Here is a 21,908-nt window from a genome sequence, read left to right on the forward strand (position 1 = left end):
AATTACATCTGCAGTGTTACTTCAGGTAGCAAGTAAAGATAGCCAAGTAAGAATTTCATAACTTTTATTCCTGATAGTCCAGAAAACATCCAAAACTTGATACAAGCGGCTTAGCCATCAGCTGATGGAGTTTGTTGTTATTTCCATGAACTATAATACAGCAGCAACTTTCACAAACTAGTTCATTTAGCAGCAAGTGCTTTCTGGTAATTTTCATGAAGCAGCTGGAATTTGGTTACTAATTTGTCTCGAGGTGGCCAGTGTTCTTTGATTACTGGAGCATCATAAAAGTTATTCATCCATGCTGATAAGAGAGGTAATTTGGCTGCATCAAGCAACTTCAGGTCGATTACCTCTTCAAATACATCAAGAAGATATGCCAACCAACCAAGTGAAAGGTCCAGGTATCCTATTTCCTCTCCACCAAAAAATTTCTTCTCTTTCAGTTGCTCTTCAAGGAGTTCTAGATTTTGTACTGCTGGACCAAGAGCTTCGTTTTTCTCGTTTCCTTGTCCTGTGAAAACACTCCATATTGATGGCAGAAGCTGCAGATGAAAAAAGCATCAGCGAATATTTTACTCATTCTTGAAAAGGTAAGCTTATTGTTATAACTGGAAATGTCTACTATCTGAGTAATACTCACTATTATCTTGTCACTCTCTTCACATATTAATACTGATACATGAAGATAGTTGACTGAAATTCTTCTTCTCTTTGTTCTGAATTTAATAGATTAATGGTTTCTTACCTTGTCATCCCCAAATTTTGCCCAAAAACGCGCTATGGCTTTCTCGTAAGGGTCCTGAGGTAACAAAGGAGCTTCCTTCCAAGTCTCGTCAATATACTCGAGAATCACCAGTGATTCACAGATTGGTTTGCCTTTGTGTACAAGCACAGGAATCTTTTTGTGAACAGGATTATGCTGCAGGAGTTCAGGGCTCTTCTGACTTAAATCTTCAAAAATGGTGTCATAATGGATTCCTTTGATATGTAGTGCCCAAACGGCCCTCAAACCAAATGGGCTTGACCATGTTCTGTGAAGCTTGAGTTCTTCTCCCATGTTGTTTTGCAAGTGATATCTGAAAGCTAAGTCTATTTATACACTCAGCTTGTTCTTTTATTTGACAAAAAATGATGTATAATGGAGTATATGTCTAGATATTCATGTGCTTGGAATTTTCTTCCTTAGCATAATTCTGAACCAAACTTTGATGTCAGCCATTGCGTTGCAAAGCGTGGAATTTTCTCAATTGCTAGTAGACAAATATGGACTAATCTGCTTCGTTTGGAATCTTTGGATGGGATCACGAAATTCTTACATTAAGCTAAAGAATGATTTGGACTTGCCTTATCACAACTTTGTTACCAGAGATGACAACTCCAATGATTTGTTTCACTTGGTCTTTTGTGTTGACTTGTTCTTTGTCTTGTCCTGAGAGGGACATTCGCGTTCATCTGGTAGTACATGGTGATAGAAGCTTTGTACCTCAAAAATCTCAAGAATTTTATTAAGTATTCAAGTCGATTCCACATTTTCATTAGTTTCAACACTTTAGCACCCCTAATTATATTTTCTACTAGTGTTCTCAGAATTTTTCTAGTACCCAAAGAGCGGAAGGTAACATCTTTTGATTCATATTTTCTTATTTCTTTCCGTTATCAAAAGCGTTACGAGATGGAATTATCAATGGTTAAAAATATGAAAATAGCACGGGCTAGCCAGTTTTCGGACTAGTAATTGAAAAATAATCAGCGTTTGCAAAGTCATTGGAAAATAGTCATTGTTTTGATGAAACACGGAAAGTTCCAGCATAATATGCGTGATAATGGAGCTCCTGTGCATAAACTTACAGCATATTATGTTGGAACTCCAGCGCATTATGAAATTCCGGCATATTATGCTGGAAGCTCATATGCAAAGAATTCGAACTCCAACATATTATGCTGGAATATTTCCTGATTTTTAAGGGAGTTTTTGTTCAGATTTTATCTTTACATGAAAAAGTGGCTAAATTTCGATTACTTTTGAAACTGTGGCTATTTTCAATTACCAGTTGCATATCTGGCTATTTTTTATTTTTTCCTGTTAAAAATGTGAAATGTTTATTTTTGGTAAAAATAGCACGGGCTAGCCAATTTTCGGACTGGTCATTCAAAAATAGCTAGCGTTTGCAAAGTCATTAAAAAATAACCACTATTTTGCTGCAACACGGAAAGTTCCAGCATAATATACTGGAGATCGATGCACATGTGTATGAACTTTCAGCATATTATGCTGGAACTCTAACACGCAGAAAGTTCCAGTATAATATACTGGACCGGAATATTATACTAGAATTCCAGTATATTATACTAGATTTCCAGTCTACTTATGCTGGAATTCCAGTATATTATACTGGAGTATTTTTTCGGATTTTGAACAGTATTTTCGTTCAGATTTATCTTTACATGAAAAGTGGCTAACTTTTGATTAATTTTGAAACTGTGACTATTTTTGAATGACCACTTGTAAATCTGGCTATTTTTGAATTTCTCCCTTATTTTTGGGCTTATATGGCCCATCTACCTAACAGAAGCCTTCTACTAGCCCAGTGCTATAATTGGCCTTTTTACACAAATAGCCACTACCCTGAAGTCACCTGGTCTGAAATTTAAAATCTAAAACTAACTCTTCAGACCATGAATCTAATTTTTAAAAAGTGATCAACTTCCAAATACTAGGCCTCAAAAGTGGTCACCCTGTGCGAATAATTTCCGCGGGAACACTTCCTTGTGCTCGTAGTCTTATTCAAGTGATATCACAAATTTTCAGGGAAAGAAATTCATCACAAATTTCAAAATCTACTAGTAGCAAATTTGATTTCTACACTTGGAGCGAAATTACTGATCTCATTGCTAGTACCATAATTTGATTAGAATATTCATCATGGATGATAATTGAATATTAAAACCAAAAATATCAAAATTTTTATTATTATGCATAGACGGCTCAAATGGGCTTCACACATTTGCTTTAGGAGCGTAAAGTCTTATTCTTGGATTCGTTATGTGAGTTCCAATGCAAACTCGTTGTACAATTGGAACTCAAGAATTACTAGCTATTTTAAGAAAGGTGATGTTGAGGCGGCATGCAAGCTGTTTGATGAAATGCCCCAAAAGAATGTAGTAACGTGGAACTGTATGATATCTGGGTATATCAGAAATGGGATGATTAATCCTGCTCAAAAAGTGTTTGATGCAATGCCTAGCAGAAATGTTGTTTCTTGGACAGCCATGTTAAGCGGGTATGCCAAAAATGGGAATTTAGAGGTGGCACGGCGTATGTTTGATGGAATGGATGATAAGAATGTGGTTTGCTGGAATTCAATGATCTCGGGGTATGTGAGCAATGGGAGATTAGAGGAAGGTAGAGAATTGTTTGATCTGATGCAGATTAAGAATGATGTGTCATGGGCGATTATGATTGAAGGCTATTTCAGATATGGGGATGTGAGTGAAGCTGAGAGGTTGTTTAGTGAAGCACCAGTGAAAAGTGTGCCATTTTGTAATGCTATGTTAGCAGGTTATGCTGAAATGCGGAGGACTGAGGATGCAGATAAGTTATTTATGAGAATGGATACGCATGATGTGGCTTCTTGGACTAGTATGATCACGTGCTTCTCAAGAGCGAGGGAGGTGGAGAAAGCTAGAAGTTTATTTGATGATATGCCTGAGAAGGATGTAGTCGCTTGGACTGCCATGATTCAAGGGTACTGTGAAAATAATAACATAGAGGAGGCAGAAAAACTTTTTGCTGCAATGCCTCACAGGGATATTATTGCTTGGAATTCAATGCTAAGTGGTTATCTGCAGAACGGAAAACTGCAAGATGCTCTTCACCTGTTTCATAAGATGCCTTGGCAGAATACAGTATCATGGAATTTGATGTTATGGGGTTATGTTCAGCAAGATGATATAACTAATGCTCGAGAGTTGTTTGAGCAGATGCCTAGAAAAGATGAAACCTCGTGGAACACTATGGTTTCGGGATATCAAAATGAGGAAGCTTTGCTTTTATATGTCCAGATGTTGCGAAATAATTACAAGCCGGATCAGAGCACATTTTCCAATGTGGTCTCATTGTGTGGTGTTCTTGCTTTGCATGCTTGGGGAAGAACTTTGCATGCCTGTGTAACCAAGAGTGGCTTTCAAAATGACACAATGATAACGAGTGCATTCATATCCATGTATTCTAGGTGTGGATTTATAAATGCTGCTTCCTCGCTTTTCAGAAATATGAAAAGATCCGACACAATAGCATGGAATGCCATGATTGTATCACAAGCATGTCATGGTTCGGCTAAAGAGGCCCTTGATCTTTTTCCTTGTATGATTCAAGCTGGATATGAACCAGACCATGTAACTTTTCTTGGTGTCCTAACTGCATGTGCTCATTCTGGATTAGTGGACATGGGTTGGAGCTACTTTATATCAATGGAGAAAAGGTGGAGTATAATTCCAAAGGCTGAGCACTATAATTGCATGGTTGATCTCCTTGGGAGATCAGGTATGCTAGCTGAAGCCTTCGAGCTTGTCAAACAAATTCCTGTAGATCTCCCTGCACATGCTTGGGAGACATTACTTAGTTGTTGTAGAGTCCACGAAAATTTTGATTTAGGTGATCTTGTAGCGCAGAAACTTCTAAGCCTTCAGCCTTCTAATATTGGAATGTGTGTCCTTTTATCAAATATGTATTCTGCAAGAGGAATGTGGAAAGATGCAGCTCGTGTGAGAGCACTACTTAAAAAGTTGGATTTGAAGAAAGAATTGGCATGTAGTTGGATTGAGATAAATGGTTGTATATCTCAGTTTGTTTCAAATGAAAGGTGTAATCCCAGAGCAAAGGACATATACAAAGAACTAAAAAGTCTTTCTGCACTGATTGAGGATAGTGGCACAGTAATGTATCAGGGATGCTATTCAAAATTCAGTTCTTCTGAAGAAATTAATGTTTCTTAACATGTTTTTTCCCTGTATTCCTATCTATAAAAGTTCCTGAGTAGAATTTCTGGTTCCTTCTTGATGAATTCATCTAGGATTGGAACATTACCCAATAGCCTTCAAATCTCATTAAGAGGTTGGTTCTTCAAACATCTCTAAATTGAAGAGCTACGCATGTGAATCTTGTGCACATGCATCAACTTAAAGCTTCTCTTTCTTCACAGATGTTGCTTGATATCTGTTACAGATGCTAGTCCAGTATGTGATTTTATGAAGACCTGAAACCTTATGCTTGACGAAAGTACTCTCGGTGTTAGTCAGAGTTGGGTGCAATTACTGGTGAAAGCCGTGAGTTTTGGAAGGTAAGTTCAAAATTAAGCAGTTTTACATTTTATTTATGAGAGCTAGATGAAAATCTTGAATATAGTTGTGCTTGACAAAAGTGAAAATCGAATTAAGCTCCTGCAGACTATTAGGATAAAATTTTCGAATGCCTTGAACATGATAGCCTCTATATATTCATCAATGAGAAAACAGAAATGTTTATGCTATGCTTTAGAGGAACTTTTAAACTGAATACTAGTAAGTTTTCGCATGCAAGGTAGGAGATGTAGGGTAGGATACTCATATATCTTTTGACTTATGAACTTAGTAAATTAAGTATAAATAAATACAACATTAAGAATATGCACATAGCTAATAAAAAATAGACATGGACTTATAAAATCACCAGTCAATTCTGTCCTATAAAATCATAATCTAAACTAAGATAGGTTATAATCTAAATTTTAGATAGAGCAGTTAACTTGAAATAAAGAATTAAAGTATTATAATTTAAAAGATTACGTATAGTGGGGATTGAGAATGTACGGGTAAAATATACTGCTTGGGATAGGGGGAGAAAATGTCTATAGTGTAAAATTGGAGAGAGAATTTGATTTTGAAGACAATAGGAGGGACAAAATGATTTTCACTCATAAAATTGCTTTAAAGAACCAAAAAACCTAAGTTTTGTCCAACTTCATGACAATTTTTTCTGTCTTTTGTATTAATAAGGTTAAAATTAATGATTACCATTTCATATTTTGTAAACAACCTTCCGCTTTAAACGCTTTTCTTCTTTCCTGTCTGAAATTGTCCTTCCTGTTGTTTCTTTTTTGCATCTCAGGAAAAACAGGTACCCGAAAAAGAAAATAGGAAAAAGAGAGACCTTGATTGCATGATCTCCATTAGAGGGGAAGGAGGAGGAAGAATCTGGAAGAGAGAAAAAAGACGACAATGAAAGAAAAACAAAGAACATACTAGAGTAAGGGAGGGAGAAGGGAAAAGGAAAACAAAGAATAGAAGAAAAGAAATCAACGGAAAGAAAAGAAATAGATCCTTCTATAGGGATATAAAAAGGAAAATATTTGTAGAGGGACAATGGAGGAGAGGGAGGGGGATTTGAGGGTTCCTCTGATCTCTTCCTTGTTCTGTCTTTGTGTACTAATGGGTGGTGTCCTCCTTGTTCTCTACCTTTTCGTGCCAGATCACTCCCAGCCATGGTTTCCAGCTGCAGGATTGATCTTGATTGGTTCTCCCTACATATTTTGGCTCCTGACTTACTTTTACACCGGCATGAAACGATGCTGTTTTGGCGACAGCAGCGTTGACAACCGCCAGATTTCAAGGCGCACCTCAAGGGCTGCCACAATGGCAAACCCTGGGGTGGCCAGGACTGATTCCAAGGCAAATGCTGCGGCTTCTAATAACAATAGCATTAACAATGGCAAACAAGAAAGTGGCCATATCCAACAAGATGGAGGAGATGCATCATCCATCAACTCTGCAAAGGAAATTGAGATGCCTTTAGCCTTATCAGTTGCTTCTTCATGAAATGAATACTTTATCAAGAAATGATCTGGTGAGGTGGATTGATAAATGGCTGCATTATGCATGAGCTATCACAGGACCGAGAGATTTGGATTTGCTGAGATAATTTATAATTCAAGGATCATGTCATCATTCAGGAGCTGTTAAGGATGGTGAAGATGCGTGATAATGGTGAATGTAAGTAGAAATAGCACAAACAGATATTTTAACTTGTCTTGGTATTTACAAAAATTGAACAAACAAAAAACTGCTCTTCTTGTTTCATAGGTAGTTCTCTCTTATTTCCTATTTAGTCTCTTCCCCTCTCTCCTCCCCCAACTTTTCTTAGGTTCTCTTGAAACATCAAGTTCAACCTATACAGTACTCTCCCTTTTAGTGATTACAGAATATCAATGATAAATTTGGTATAGTATACCTTCTTGTTCTATCTCAGATTCCGTACGTGGTCAGTCTATGTGGTTAATTGGTATGCATAATTAGAATTTGACTTAAGGATTGAGGTTTACCAGTATGAAGCATAAAACATATTGATCATGTTTTAATCGTCATATGATGCTGCCAGAATTTGTTAATGGAAGTATAAAGTAGGTGCAAAACTAAGAGATTATGTAGCCAGGCAGTAGGCAAAGTAGTTGCACAATCTTTTGACTAGTTCCGATTTGACTATAGATGGGAGACACACAAGGAAACAATGGAAAGGAACTAACCAATTAAAAGTGTCAACAAGTGAGCCCGTGTATCCTAATGAGAAGTTAAATACAGCTAGGATGGCATCAATAGAAAGGGAGAGAGATTATTGTTAGGCTATATATAAAGCTTTTAACGTGAAAATAGCACATGGTAGCAGGTTTTCGGACCGGTAATCGAAAAATGGTCAGCATTTGTAAAGTCATTGAAAAATAGCCACTGTTTTGTTGAAACACAGAAAGTTGCAGCATAATCTGCGGGATTGTGGAGCTCTTGCGTATAAACTTTCCGCATATTGAAACTCCATCATACAGAAAGTTCCATCATAATATGTTGGATATGGAGCTCTTCATTCCCGCATAAGTAATAAAAATGTGACGCTATTATGAATTAAAAAATTTCAAAAGGTTCACCTCATTAATCTCTAGATAATTGTTTCATATTGTGAGAAAGCACGGGAGAAAATATATTATTGATGTATATACATATGTTACAATGAGCCCTATATATATACACACATAACATGTCCTACTCCTAACATATATTGGATTAGGGTTATTTATTTACTCCTATTTACATGACTATTCTAACACTCCCCCTCAAGCTGGTGCATATAAATCATATGTACCAAGCTTGTTACATATGTAGTTAATACGAGGACCAGTGAGGGACTTGGTGAAAATATCTGCAAGCTGATCATTCGACTTCACAAACTTTGTAGCAATATCTCCCGAGAGTATCTTTTCTCTAACAAAGTGACAGTCAATCTCAATGTGTTTAGTTCTCTCATGGAACACTGGATTTGACGCAATATGAAGAGCAGCTTGATTATCACACACAAGTCCCATCTGACTAATCTCACCAAATTTCAACTCCTTGAGCAACTGTTTGATCCAAATTAGCTCACATGTCGCCATAGCCATTGCTCGATATTCTGCTTCTGCACTAGACCGAGCAAACCACATTCTGTTTCTTGCTCTTCCACGGACACCAAATTTCCTCCTACCAAGACACAATATCCAGACGTAGAACGTCTATCAGAAGGTGATCCTGCCCAATCAGCATCTGAGTATCCAACGATCTGCTCATGGCCTCGACCCTCAAACAATAAACCTTTGCCTGGAGCTGATTTTATATACCGAAGAATGCGAACAACTGCATCCCAATGACTATCACATGGAGAATCCATAAACTGACTCACAACACTCACAGAAAAGGAAATGTCAGGTCTTGTCACTGTAAGGTAATTTAATTTACCAACCAACCGTCTATATCTTGCAGGATCGCTAAGAGGTTTCCCCTGTCCTGGCATAAGTTTAGAATTCGGATCCATCGGAGTGTCAACCGGTCTACAACCTGTCATTCCTGTCTCTTCAAGAATATCTAAGGCATACTTTCGTTGTGAGATCACAACACCTGAGCTAGACTGAGCGACCTCAATACCCAGAAAATACTTTAGTTTGCCCAGATCCTTAGTCTGAAAGTGTTGCAAGAGATGTTGCTTCAATTTAGTAATACCATCCTGGTCATTGCCGGTAATAACAATGTCGTCAACATAGACCACCAGATAAATACAGAGACTCGAGGCAGAATGCCGATAGAATACAGAGTGATCAGCTTCACTCTGAATCATGCCAAATTCTGGATAACTGTGCTGAACTTACCAAACCATGCTCGAGGAGACTGCTTTAGACCATAAAGTGACCGGCGCAAGCGACATACAANTATTTACTTGTCTTCTGCTGTCAATTTTCATGAACAATTCCAAAGCTTCTCTTTCACAGCCATTAAAGTCTACCCCAAATTCTTTACTAAGCTTTATAATGTTCTGGTGCACCCAAATAGATGCTTCAAACTCTAGGTCTTCTTCAGGTTCTAAAGATCGTTGGTTTAGAGGCACTGCCACTTCTATTGCCCATGCATCTCCTCTATATGTTTCTGCTTCTTGTATCTGCATGTTGCTGTTCTTGCTTGTTTCTACTGTTGTTCCTTCATTCTCTGCTTCTGTTACTGTTTCATTAACCTCGAGCAGCACCATCTGTTTTGTTCCTTCCTTCTCGTCTTCCATTCCCTTTGCTTGCTCTCCTTCTTCTGTTGCTTCATTGTTGCTTTTGTCTCTTAAATTCTCCGCCAGTACTAGTATGTTATTCTCCTTCAAAGGCTCGAACTGGATGGCTTTTAATTCTTCATGGAAGGGATCATATCTGGGCCTAACTGTGGCCTTATTAAAGGCCTTTTCTTCAGAAATTTTTTGGGCCAAAAAATCTGGGCCCATTCTCTTTACTGTATCAGTCTGTTTGGCCTTGTTATAAGGTTTTAAAAACTCATGTGACAAGTCACGTGAGGTACTAGGTTTAGACCAAGTATCCTCATATCCTGTCATTACTGTATTACCTCGAGCCCCTCCCACTGTGCTTTTGTTACACTCTATTACCCGCTGATGTTTTACCCACTGGTTCAAACTGTTATCTTCTCCATTCTTACCAGTGATGGACCTCGGCGGCAATTCACACCAGATCTGCATTTCAAAGACCATACCTTCAGATTCCACCTTCACGGTTTTAGGAGTTGAAGAACCATCTCCATGGACCTTTAATCTTGCCCATTTCAGATGGTTTTTTAATTCCGTTTCCTCCTCTGTTTCAATCCAACCACCACATACATCTCCAATTTCTTTGAACACTGTTTGAGACCACAGATGAAGAGGAAGCCCCACTATCCTTATCCATGTGTGCTTTATTTTTGTCAGGGTCAGGCTTGTTCCCACCATTGGAGACCACCATTGAAGCTTCACTTTAAACTTCTTTCAGAACCATTCTATTTTCAGAACTTGGTCGGCTGTAGCTTTCGATGAGAATTCAAAGAGGAATCTGTGCTTGTCCATCTCATAAATGTTGATTTCCTTTGTTTGCTTCCAAGAGTATGAAGCCCATTTTCGAACCTCCGATAAAGTCACTATTTCTGGGCTATCTTCCGGGAAGAACCCTACCAAGCACCTACCCAGCAGCTCATTGTGTTTATAGTTCCCAGATATATGAATGATGCCTCCATCTTCATTAACTTTTGCATCATTCAATTCTCTACCTACCCATTTATGGTTCCTGACAATGTTGGAATATTGAAGCCCTTCAACCTCCTTATAAGCTTTAAAGACATTTCTCCTCTCCCCTCCATTAATGAACCTTTCTATCTTCAATGCAATTTCGAGCCACCCTGCATTGAATGCTGCCTCTGGTACAATAATGACCGATCTTCCCCTACCTATTACCCCAATGATGGAAATATAACGACCATAACTATTGAAATTCCTTGCACAGTATGTCTCTGATGTTTTATCTCTGGTTTTCCACCTTTTCACATAATTACCTTTCACCTTTGATGCTTCTTTCATGTTATCACACAGCCACAACATCGATTTTCTGCTGAATGTAGTCCTTCTAATTAGGTTCCTTCCACGCTCTGTCCATTCAAACCATTCTTCAGAATTTGTTGTACATCTCTCTATCTCGTATGATTTGAAACCCACCGCAAAGTATATAATGTTTTCCTTCATATTATAACTAGTTTGGAAATATCTTTGTATCTTAAGGAAGAAAGGGGATTTTCCGGCAAGAAAGACGCCGGAAAGGTTACTCTACAGTCCTAGAAAGTAGGAGAGAGAGTGTCCTAGGGAACTATGCCTGGGAGCATTTGATTTCTGTGAGAAAGCACGGGAGAAAATATATTATTGATGTATTGACATATGTTACAATGAGCCCTATATATATACACACATAACATGTCCTACTCCTAATATATATTGGATTAGGGTTATTTATTTACTCCTATTTACATGACTATTCTAACACTCCCCCTCAAGCTGGTGCATATAAATCATATGTACCGAGCTTGTTACATATGTAGTTAATACGAGGACCAGTGAGAGACTTGGTGAAAATATCTGCAAGCTGATCATTCGACTTCACAAACTTTGTAGCAATATCTCCCGAGAGTATCTTTTCTCTAACAAAGTGACAGTCAATCTCAATGTGTTTAGTTCTCTCATGGAACACTGGATTTGACGCAATATGAAGAGCAGCTTGATTATCACACACAAGTCCCATCTGACTAATCTCACCAAATTTCAACTCTTGAGCAACTGTTTGATCCAAATTAGCTCACATGTCGCCATAGCCATCGCTCGATATTCTGCTTCTGCACTAGACCGAGCAACCACATTCTGTTTCTTGCTCTTCCAGGACACCAAATTTCCTCCTACCAAGACACAATATCCAGACGTAGAACGTCTATCAGAAGGTGATCCTGCCCAATCAGCATCTGAGTATCCAACGATCTGCTCATGGCCTCGACCCTCAAACAATAAATCTTTGCTTGGAGCTGATTTTATATACCGAAGAATGCGAACAACAGCATCCCAATGACTATCACACGGAGAATCCATAAACTGACTCACAACACTCACAGAAAAGGAAATGTCAGGTCTTGTCACTGTAAGGTAATTTAATTTACCAACCAACCGTCTATATCTTGCAGGATCGCTAAGAGGCTCCCCCTGTCCTGGCATAAGTTTAGAATTCGGATCCATTGGAGTGTCAACCGGTCTACAACCTGTCATTCCTGTCTCTTCAAGAATATCTAAGGCATACTTTCGTTGTGAGATCACAACACCTGAGCTAGACTGAGCGACCTCAATACCCAGAAAATACTTTAGTTTGCCCAGATCCTTAGTCTGAAAGTGTTGCAAGAGATGTTGCTTCAATTTAGTAATACCATCCTGGTCATTGCCGGTAATAACAATGTCGTCGACATAGACCACCAGATAAATACAGAGACTCGAGGCAGAATGCCGATAGAATACAGAGTGATCAGCTTCACTCTGAATCATGCCAAATTCTCGAATAACTGTGCTGAACTTACCAAACCAGGCTCGAGGAGACTGCTTTAGACCATAAAGTGACCGACGCAAGCGACATACAAACCCAGGTGGTTGCTCCATATAAACTTCATCCTCAAGGTCACCGTGTAAAAAAGCATTCTTAATGTCCAGCTGATAGAGGGGCCAATGGCGAACAACAGCCATGGATAGAAAAAGGCGGACTGATGCTATCTTAGCCACAGGAGAGAAGGTATCACTGTAATCGAGCCCAAATATCTGAGTATATCCTTTGGCAACAAGACGAGCCTTAAGACGATCAACCTTACCATCCGGACCAACCTTGACTGCATACACCCAACGACAACCAACAGTAGATTTACCTGAAGGAAGAGGGACGAGCTCCCAAGTACCACTCGTATGTAAAGCAGACATTTCGTCAATCATAGCCTGTCGCCATCCTGGATGAGACAATGCTTCACCTGTAGACTTAGGGATGGAAACAGAGGACAAAGAAGATAGAAAAGCATAATAGGGTGATGACAAACGATGATAACTCAAACCTGACATAATGGGGATTAGGATTAAGGGTGGCCCGTATACCTTTCCGAAGTGCAATCGGTTGATTAAGAGGAGACAAGTCCGCAGTATTAGCAGGGTCGGGTGCAGGACATGAATCAGCTGGACCTGATGCTGGGCGCGGACGACGATGATATGTCAAAAGTGGTGTTCCTGTGGCAGGGAGTCTAGGAGGAGCCACACTAGACTCCTCAACGGTTGGAATGGATAAGACTTCTATAGCGGAAGGTGAAGGAGGAGCTATAGGAGACTCGGGTAAGACTTCTGTGGCGGAAGGTGAAGGAGGAGCTATAGTAGACTCCTTAAAGGCCGGTATAGGTAAGACCTCAGATATATCAAGGGGGTCAGAAAGGTCAGAAGAGGTAAAGAAAGGTTTAGACTCAAAAATGTGACGTCAGAGGACATAAAGTACCTACGAAGATCAAGTGAGTAACAACGATATCCCTTCTGAACACGAGAATAACCAAGGAAGACACACTTGAGAGCACGGGGAGCTAACTTATCTTTCCCAGGGTCTAGGTTATGAACGAAACAAGTGCTCCCAAAAACACGAGGGGGAACAGAGTATACGGGTGATTGGGGAAACAGTACTGCATACGGTATCTGATTCTGGATGGGAGAGGAAGGCATCCGATTAACTAAATAACAAGCTGTGAGAACTGCATCGCCCCAAAAGCGCAGCGGAACATGAGATTCAATGAGAAGTGTGCGAGCAGTCTCAATGATGTGCCTATTCTTTCTCTCTGCAACCCCATTTTGCTGAGGGGTATAAGGACAAGAGGTCTGATGAATAATTCCTTGAGAAGTCATATACTGCTGAAATTGAGAGGATAAATATTCTAAGGCATTATCACTGCGAAAAGTGCGAATGGAAACACCAAATTGATTTTTAATTTCAGCACAAAAATTCTGGAATATAGAAAACAACTCAGAACGATCTTTCATTAAGAAAATCCAAGTACATCTTGAATGATCATCAATAAAACTAACAAAATAACGAAATCCCAAGGTTGAACCGACTCTACTAGGACCCCATATATCAGAGTGAACTAAAGAAAAAATAGACTCTGCGTAACTCTCAATACTACGAGGATAGGAGGCTCGGGTATGTTTCCCGAGCTGACATGACTCACACTCTAATGTGGATAAACTAGACAAACCAGGCACCATCTTCTGAAGCTTGGATAAGCTTGGATGTCCTAAACGTCTGTGAATTAGGTCCGGAGGATCTGTAACTAGACATGCCTTGGAGGATTTTAGGGAGTTAAGGTAGTAAAGCCCTTCTGATTCAAGTCCTGTTCCAATCGTCTGCCCTGTACTGCGGTCCTGCATAATAAAAGAATCATCAATNCAAAGACATGGTTGGATTATCACTAAATAACAAAAAAGAATCAACTGAAAATTCTCTGAGACAGATGAAGAAAACACTGTGTTTGCCGGAAAAGTACTGTAGCTGCCGGAAAAATCAGTGTAGTCGCCGGAAAAACTCAAAGTGGTCGGAATTAAAAAATAAAAATATGGACAGGCTCGGAATTGCAGGGCGATCCAACTGTCCTGAAGAAGCGAAGCCGAAAAATGGCCGGAAGAGGCCTCACGCGCCGGCGCGTGGGACAGACGCGCCGCCGGCGGCAGAGTTCCGACAGGCGCGTGACGGCGCGTGGAGGGCTATTTTCCGGTGATTTTTTCTGGGGTTTGGTCGGATCTCTCTTGGGAACCTTGTGGTGGTGTTGGATTTTGCACAACACTGTTAATTAGTGACTTTGACGCAATAAGTCACTTAGGTCACCGGAAAATTGCACGGTGACTGAGTTCTTTCTTCCCGGAAGTCGCTGGAATGATGCACAGCGATATGTTTCTCACTAAAGCTCTGATACCATGTGAGAAAGCACGGGAGAAAATATATTATTGATGTATATACATATGTTACAATGAGCCCTATATATATACACACATAACATGTCCTACTCCTAACATATATTGGATTAGGGTTATTTATTTACTCCTATTTACATGACTATTCTAACACATATCAACTTATTTAATATTACTGAGAAAGGAAAAAAGAAAAAGGATTAAAGTACAATTCATGATATAATTTATGAAATTGTATCATGACTGTAAAGTGTGTTTTGTTCATTAAATTTATGATTAAGTAATATATTTTTACTTTAATTTACAAACAGGGTGTGTTAAGGGGTGGTCAACTGATCACCTTTCGTTGAAAAATTACATTACGTATATAGGTAAAATATTGGGTTTTAGTGGTATGCAACATATATTGAACACTCTTTGTTGGAGAATCTTTTCACTTCTTTCAAGTTTGAACTCCTTTAAGGAAATTCAAGGCTTCGCCACTGTTTACAAACATGAGGTGCGAGTAGATAGTTTTTTGCGAGGCATAACCTACTACAAAAATAACAATAAACCTAGTGAAATCCCACATGTGGAGTTTGGGGAGGGTAGTGTGTACGCAGACCTTACGGTAAAGGTAGAAAGTAGGGGTATTTATAAAAACCCGAAAAGTCGAATCAAACTGACCAAACAAAAATAATTCTCTTTTGGTTTGGTTTGGCTTTGGTTTTGAAATTTAAAAACCAATCAAATTTGGTTTGGTTTTGGTTTTGGTTTTGAAATTTAAGAACCGATCAAATTTGGTTTGGTTTTGGTTTTGATAAGAAAATAACCAAAAAAAATCAAACCAAACCAATCGACTATAGAAGTAGCTATTTAAAATTTATTATTACACCTATATATATGTGTGTATTTTTATATAAAGTTTCTAAAATTGTATGGTACGTGTTAATCGTTTGCATTTTTAGTCTAGTTCTTTGCTATTACAATAATATAGTTATTTGCCTTTACATTTTAGTTTGATTGATAGTTTTCTTTTGCTAATACAAGAATCTATCATATTAAAATAATCTGTTTCTAATTGAACCTTTACATCATTCATCACTATTTGATTCAATTATTATCAATATATCTTGGTAGATGATAGATTTCTCAAAGAGCAATTGGTTTGATAGTGTTACGTCGAACATGTAGTCCCCGGAATATGTTTTTGGTAGTGTATGTCTCATATTTAAGAAAAAAATCGATAAATAACCGAAAAAATTGAAAAATCAACATAACTGAACTGATAAAAGATCGGCTTAATTGGTTTGATTTTTGGTTCAAATATTTGAAAAATCAACTTACTTAGTTAATTTCTTTTTAAAAAAAAGTCGATTCAAATCGAATCATGAACATCCATAATAAAAAGATTATTTTTGATAAACGCTCAACTCAAAAGAAGGAGGATAGAGACACATAGCCTACTAAGCGGGTGAAATTTAAAAATAGCCATATTTACAACTGGTCGTTCAAGAATAGCCCAGTTTCAAAAGTAATCGAAATTTAGCCACTTTTCATGTAAAGATAAATCTGAGCGAAAACACTGTTCAAAACCCCGAAAATTATGCCAGTATATTATGCTGGAGTTCCAGCATAAGTATACTTAACTCCAGCATATTATACTGGAGTTCCAGGATAAGTATGCTGGAACTCCAGCATAATATGATGGAGTTCCAGCATAAGTACACTAGAACTCCAGCATAATATACTGGAGTTCCAGCAAGTATACCGGTCCACCATAATATACTCGAGTTTGGAGCACCGGTGCTCCAGTCTCCAATATATTATACTGGAGCCAGCAAAGTATACCGGTGCAACATAATATGCTGGAGTTCAGACACAGGTGCACCGTACTCCAGTATATTATGCTGGACCGGTCTCTGTTGCAACAAAATAGAGGCTATTTTTCATTGACTTAGTAAACGCTGGCTATTTTTGAATGACCAGTCCGAAAACTGGCTATACCGTGCTATTTTGACCTACTAAGCAGCTAAATACGTGGTTCAACACGGTCCATAATTTCATACTTCAGAGATAAACGTTTCCCGATAAAGTAGATTTTTGACTGTATTATCATCTTTGAGGTATATATATTGTGCACTTTCTTCCTCATTTTATGTCGGATCCAACAAAGTTTTCTAACAATATCCATTTTTGGCCTTTCTTGAGATATTTTTCCAATTTGTAAGCATCATTTTCATATCTTACGCAATTTGTGAGCATTAAATACGTAAAGTTTTGCATTTATAGCATGGACAAAGTCCAACTAGCTAAGATTTAAACACTTCAATTATGACTTCAACAGCCAGCAAGAAAAAGAATTATAATGCCAAATGACACCATCATTCCAGCACCAAAAGCCATGCCTATACAGTATATATGAGTATGAGTAACACAGCCGAATCTAGGATTTTAGTTCTACGGGTTCTACATTTAAAATTATGCGTTCATATCTATTATTTATTGAAATTTTAGTAATTTTTCACACAAATTTATGCTCCACATCGAAAGTACTGAGTTCAGTTGAATCCGTTAGTTTTATGCTGCATCCGCCCCTGATAAGTAATATACACTGTAGTACATATAATTTTTATATTATTACCAAAAAAAAAAAATTTATTTCATCAGATTGTCTTGATTTACTGTAACAGGTAATATATCTTATTTTCAAGATTACTAATTCTGTATTTTAAGAAAGCTTATATGGATCGTAGATATCTCTTGGATAACCTGATATTATAAATAATTATTTTTTACATTAGCAGCGTGTATAACTTAAACTCTATATATGTTCTGTTGTCTGTAGGCCATTTTTAATTTGCTCTTTTCCCTCAAAGGCGGCTACGAACTTAGAAATGGGGAGCAATTTGATAAAATAACTTCAAATCTTTGTATATCCGAGTTGAACACAAGATAGAGTTTCATCAGTGAAGTTCATATATAGCCATGGAAGATGCCTTAAAGCACATCAAAATTCAAGAAAATTATGACCAAGAAAACAATATTATTGAATCATCAGTATTAATTCCTGGTTTGCCAGACCACTTAGCTCATCTTTGTCTTTCCAATCTTCACCCTTCACTTCTTTATGGTGTTTGCAAATCTTGGCGACGCCTTATTTACACCTCAATTTTTCCTCCTTTTTATTGTCTTTATGTTGTATGCTCTCCACCTACTTCATCTAGTAGTAGCAATAAGCAATATGCAAAAATCGATGATGATCAAAATTCTGTGGAGTTTTTCTGCTTAGATCCAATTTCATCTAAATGGAAACCTCTACCAAATCCTCCTTCAGATCCACCTATTCGTGTACTTCGCCGTCATCCTTCTTTTATATCTAGAAGTCTTTCGATTCAATCTTTAACCGTATCTGAACGTATGGTTCTTATTGCTGCTACTACACACAAGTTTCTACCTGCACTTGAACGTCCATTGGGATTTAATCCATTGTCTAATGAATGGTTTTTTGGACCTCAATTGCCTACGCCACGGCGATGGTGTGGTACTAGTTCTGTAGATGGCAATGTGTATGTAGCAAGTGGTATTGGATCTGTATATGATGGAGATGTAGCAAGGTCTCTAGAGAAATGGGATGTGAAGAAAAAGGCAAATGAATGGAAGTGGGAAAAAATGGCAGGATTAAAAGATGGAAGATTTAGTAGAGAAGCTGTTGATGCTATTGGCTATAGAGGGAAACTATGCATGGTAATCTCATAACTCTGTCACTATCTCATTCAAAAGTTTGACTTTTTTTATGGCCGGTTAAGTAAGTTCTTTTTTTTTTTTTTGGGGTTTTAGTTTAATAATGAATAGCGATGAAATTTTATATTGTGCTATAGTACTGCTATAATGTCTTTAACCAGAAATTTTATTAAGGGTATTAGATAATGTCATAATTGCCACTCATTACCTGCTTTGACTGGTTGTGAAACCAGAATTTCGCTAATTAGAGGGTTCAAGATTTAATGTGTGTATAAATAATAGTACAATATTTAACCTATATACAGACATATTAATTTTTTGTATACCAGTATAATTCTTGGCGAAGAATGTTCAACTGACCATTCTTGAGTCTATATGCTCGCGCCACTGGCTTTAACATTATTTGAGTTGTGTGATCGGTTCATCTAAAAGTAGTTATGGAAAAAAGTATACTTTTATTTACTTAATTATATTTTTAACAGGTAAATATCAAGGGACATGCAGTAAAACAAGGCGCGGTTTACGACATAACAAAAGATGAGTGGGAAGAGATGCCAGTGGGAATGCTAGCAGGATGGAATGGGCCAGCAGCAACAACAATAAATGATGAAAGTGAGATGTACGTAGTGGACGAGACAAAAGGATCATTGAGTAAATATATATCAGAAATTGATGAATGGGAAGAGTTGATTGAGTCTTGTGATCATTTGAAAGGTGCTGAGCAAATTAGTGTTGGAAGAGGACGAGTTTGTGTCATTTGTAGTGGTGGACGGCAGATTGCGGTGGTGGATGTTGCAGTAACGCCAGCTAATGTAATTCGAGTTGTGAATACTCCGCAGGAGATGGAGGCAATTGCTTTGCATATATTGCCAAGGATCAATATTGTTTCAGACTGATACATAGTAATATTGAATTATCAAAAGAAACAAGAAACAAATTTTACTGATCTTGAATTTACAAATTGCGTCAAAGCCTCCTATTTTCATTTACATTTCACTCTTGTTCATCTAAAAAGATAACTATAGGTGAATTGTCTATAAAAATCAAAATTAACTAGTAATCTGAAAAATAAGGCAAGTTACATGCTTCAAATTAGCTAGTAATCGGATGACCTAATAGCCCGATGCACTAAGCTCCCTAAAGGTCGTCGAACCATATTGATCTTATGTACCTTGCCTTATCTTACATTTCTATAAGAGACTGTTTCCACGTCTCAAACATATGACCTCTTAGTCACATGATCTAAATATAGTAAAAATACACTGACATGTAAATGTGTAGGTTATTAATATTGTTAGATATTGTAGATCTAGAGGAGAGATAAAAATGAAATTGAGTGTTACATCTGAGAGAAGCATGATATATTTTCTTATTATTTAGAGAAAAAATGAATCCCCGGTCTCTCTGTACAAAATAAAGAACAAAGTAACAAATATAAATAGTGGGCCTGTTACCCGGTGGCCCAGTTACAACTGATACGAAAATAGATTGGGCCACTGCTAAAACTAACTATGACTAATTACAATAAAAGGCCCAAACAACCATATCAACCTTTGTCTTCTATTATTCTAACAGCCCCCCTCAAGTTGGAGGGTGGGAAAACCCCCAACTTGCGAAGATGGAAATGATGAGCAGGCCTAGGGAGCACCTTGGTAAGTATATCAGCAACTTGAGCAGCAGTGGAAACATGAGCTAAGCTGATCAGGCCATCACCAATCTTTCCTCTGATAAAATGACAGTCCAGCTCTATATGTTTGGTCCGCTCATGAAAAACAGGGTTGCGAGCAATGTGCAATGCAACCTGGTTATCACAGTATAAAGGAACAGGAGCAGAAGAAGGAAGACCAAAAACAAATAATAATCTGGAAAGCCAAGCAACCTCAGCAGCAACTTTACTCATGGCCCGGTATTCAGCTTCAGCAGAGGAAAGAGAGACCACAGGCTGTTTCTTAGACTTCCAACTCACCAAAAAGTCACCCAGAAACACACAAAAACCAGTAACAGACCTTCTACTATCAGCACAAGAAGCCCAGTCACTGTCACAGTAGGCTCTTAAACCAAGGTCAGGAGAATTACTGAAGAACAAGCCAAAATCAGAAGTCCCTTTCAAATAGCGCAAGAGATGTAAGACAGCCTGCATATGAGGAATACGAGGGGTTTGCAGGAACTGGCTAAGGTGCTATACAGCAAAGCTGATATCAGGTCGAGTGTGGGTTAAAAAATTCAACTTGCCCACTAAACATCTATATTCCTCAGACTTGGGCAAAAGATCACCAACAGAAGCCTTTAACTTCTCATTGATAGTAAGAGGACAAACCACAACTGAAGAGGCAGAAGAGTTAAAAGACTCTAACAAATCATGAGTGAACTTCTTTTGGTGAAGAAGAACACCAGAATCACAATAAAGCACCTCAATACCCAGAAAATAGTTAAGGGAACCAAGGTCTTTAATCCTGAACTGTTCATGTAGAAAGCCTTTTAAAGATGAAATCTCAGATAGATCAGTGCCAGTCAAAATAATGTCATCCACATACACAGCTAAAATAACCAAAGAAGAACCAGAACCCCTAGTGAAGAGGGAGTAGTCATTCAAAGAATGAGAATATCCTCTAGAGCAAAGAGCTTGAGACAACTTTACATACCATTGTCTGGAGGCCTGTCTCAAACCATAGAGGGATTTGAGTAGTTTACAAGCCAAAGTAGGAGAAGTAGAGGAAGAAGGAGAAACAGACAAACCAGGAGGTATTTTCATGAAAACCTCTTCATCAAGATCCCCATGCAAGAATGCATTATTGACATCAAGTTGGAACAAGGGCCAGTGCTGTTTTACAGCCATAACAATCAATGTTTTCACAGTAGACATTTTGACAACAGGGGAAAAGGTTTCATGAAAATCAACCCCTTCAACCTGAGTATCACCTCTAACTACTAACCTGGCCTTATACCTCTCTAGAGTCCCATCAACCTTATATTTTACTTTATATACCCATTTACAGTCTATAGGCTTTTTACCAGGGGGTAACTCAACAATATCCCAAGTTCTATTTGCCTCCAAAGCCTCAAACTCCTGCCTCATGGCCTCCTGCCACTCAGGGACAGCAGCAGCCTGTGAGTAAGTGTAAGGCTCAGGGATGTGGAGCTGTGAAGTGGTTACATTGAATGATAAAGACTCAGAGCTAGAAGAACCAGGGGCAGAAATGGAATGAGGAAGATTGGAACAAACAAAATCCTGAAGATAGGTAGGGACAGAATGAGGTCTGCTAGACCTCCTAAGAGGAGGAGGATTAGAAGATGGAGCAGAAGAAACAGGAACAGGAGAGGG

At 38.2% G+C, this 21,908-nt stretch overlaps 4 protein-coding genes across 5 annotated transcripts; 3 read left to right on the top strand and 1 right to left on the bottom strand.

Annotated features, from left to right (window-relative positions):
* Window positions 1-39: 39 nt before the first annotated feature.
* LOC109217970 (glutathione transferase GST 23-like) lies at window positions 40-1,138 on the bottom strand. Its single transcript, XM_019382275.1, has 2 exons — window positions 749-1,138; window positions 40-545 (listed from the first exon to the last, which is right to left on the bottom strand). The coding sequence occupies exons 1-2, from the start codon at window positions 1,058-1,060 to the stop codon at window positions 183-185; spliced, it is 675 nt and encodes a 224-aa protein (XP_019237820.1). The 5' UTR covers window positions 1,061-1,138; the 3' UTR covers window positions 40-182.
* Window positions 1,139-2,745: 1,607 nt separating this feature from the next.
* On the top strand, window positions 2,746-7,277 carry LOC109217972 (pentatricopeptide repeat-containing protein At4g02750-like). 2 transcript variants are annotated; one of them, XM_019382278.1, is made up of 3 exons: window positions 2,746-5,116; window positions 5,228-5,342; window positions 6,149-7,277. In XM_019382278.1, the coding sequence occupies exon 1, from the start codon at window positions 2,977-2,979 to the stop codon at window positions 4,996-4,998; it is 2,022 nt and encodes a 673-aa protein (XP_019237823.1). In that variant the 5' UTR covers window positions 2,746-2,976; the 3' UTR covers window positions 4,999-5,116; window positions 5,228-5,342; window positions 6,149-7,277. The 2 variants fall into 2 exon arrangements, with proteins under 2 accessions (XP_019237823.1, XP_019237822.1); XM_019382277.1 differs by having other exon boundaries at window positions 2,746-5,342.
* LOC109217966 lies at window positions 6,403-6,855 on the top strand. The gene has a single exon (XM_019382268.1). The coding sequence runs from the start codon at window positions 6,403-6,405 to the stop codon at window positions 6,853-6,855; it is 453 nt and encodes a 150-aa protein (XP_019237813.1).
* A 9,811-nt stretch (window positions 7,278-17,088) lies between the features above and the next one.
* Window positions 17,089-19,575, top strand: LOC109217973 (F-box/kelch-repeat protein SKIP25-like). The gene is made up of 2 exons (XM_019382279.1): window positions 17,089-18,589; window positions 19,069-19,575. The coding sequence occupies exons 1-2, from the start codon at window positions 17,831-17,833 to the stop codon at window positions 19,480-19,482; spliced, it is 1,173 nt and encodes a 390-aa protein (XP_019237824.1). The 5' UTR covers window positions 17,089-17,830; the 3' UTR covers window positions 19,483-19,575.
* The last annotated feature ends 2,333 nt before the right edge of the window (window positions 19,576-21,908 follow it).

Source organism: Nicotiana attenuata, unplaced genomic scaffold (genome assembly GCF_001879085.1).
Source record: "Nicotiana attenuata strain UT unplaced genomic scaffold, NIATTr2, whole genome shotgun sequence".
NCBI lineage: Eukaryota > Viridiplantae > Streptophyta > Magnoliopsida > Solanales > Solanaceae > Nicotiana > Nicotiana attenuata.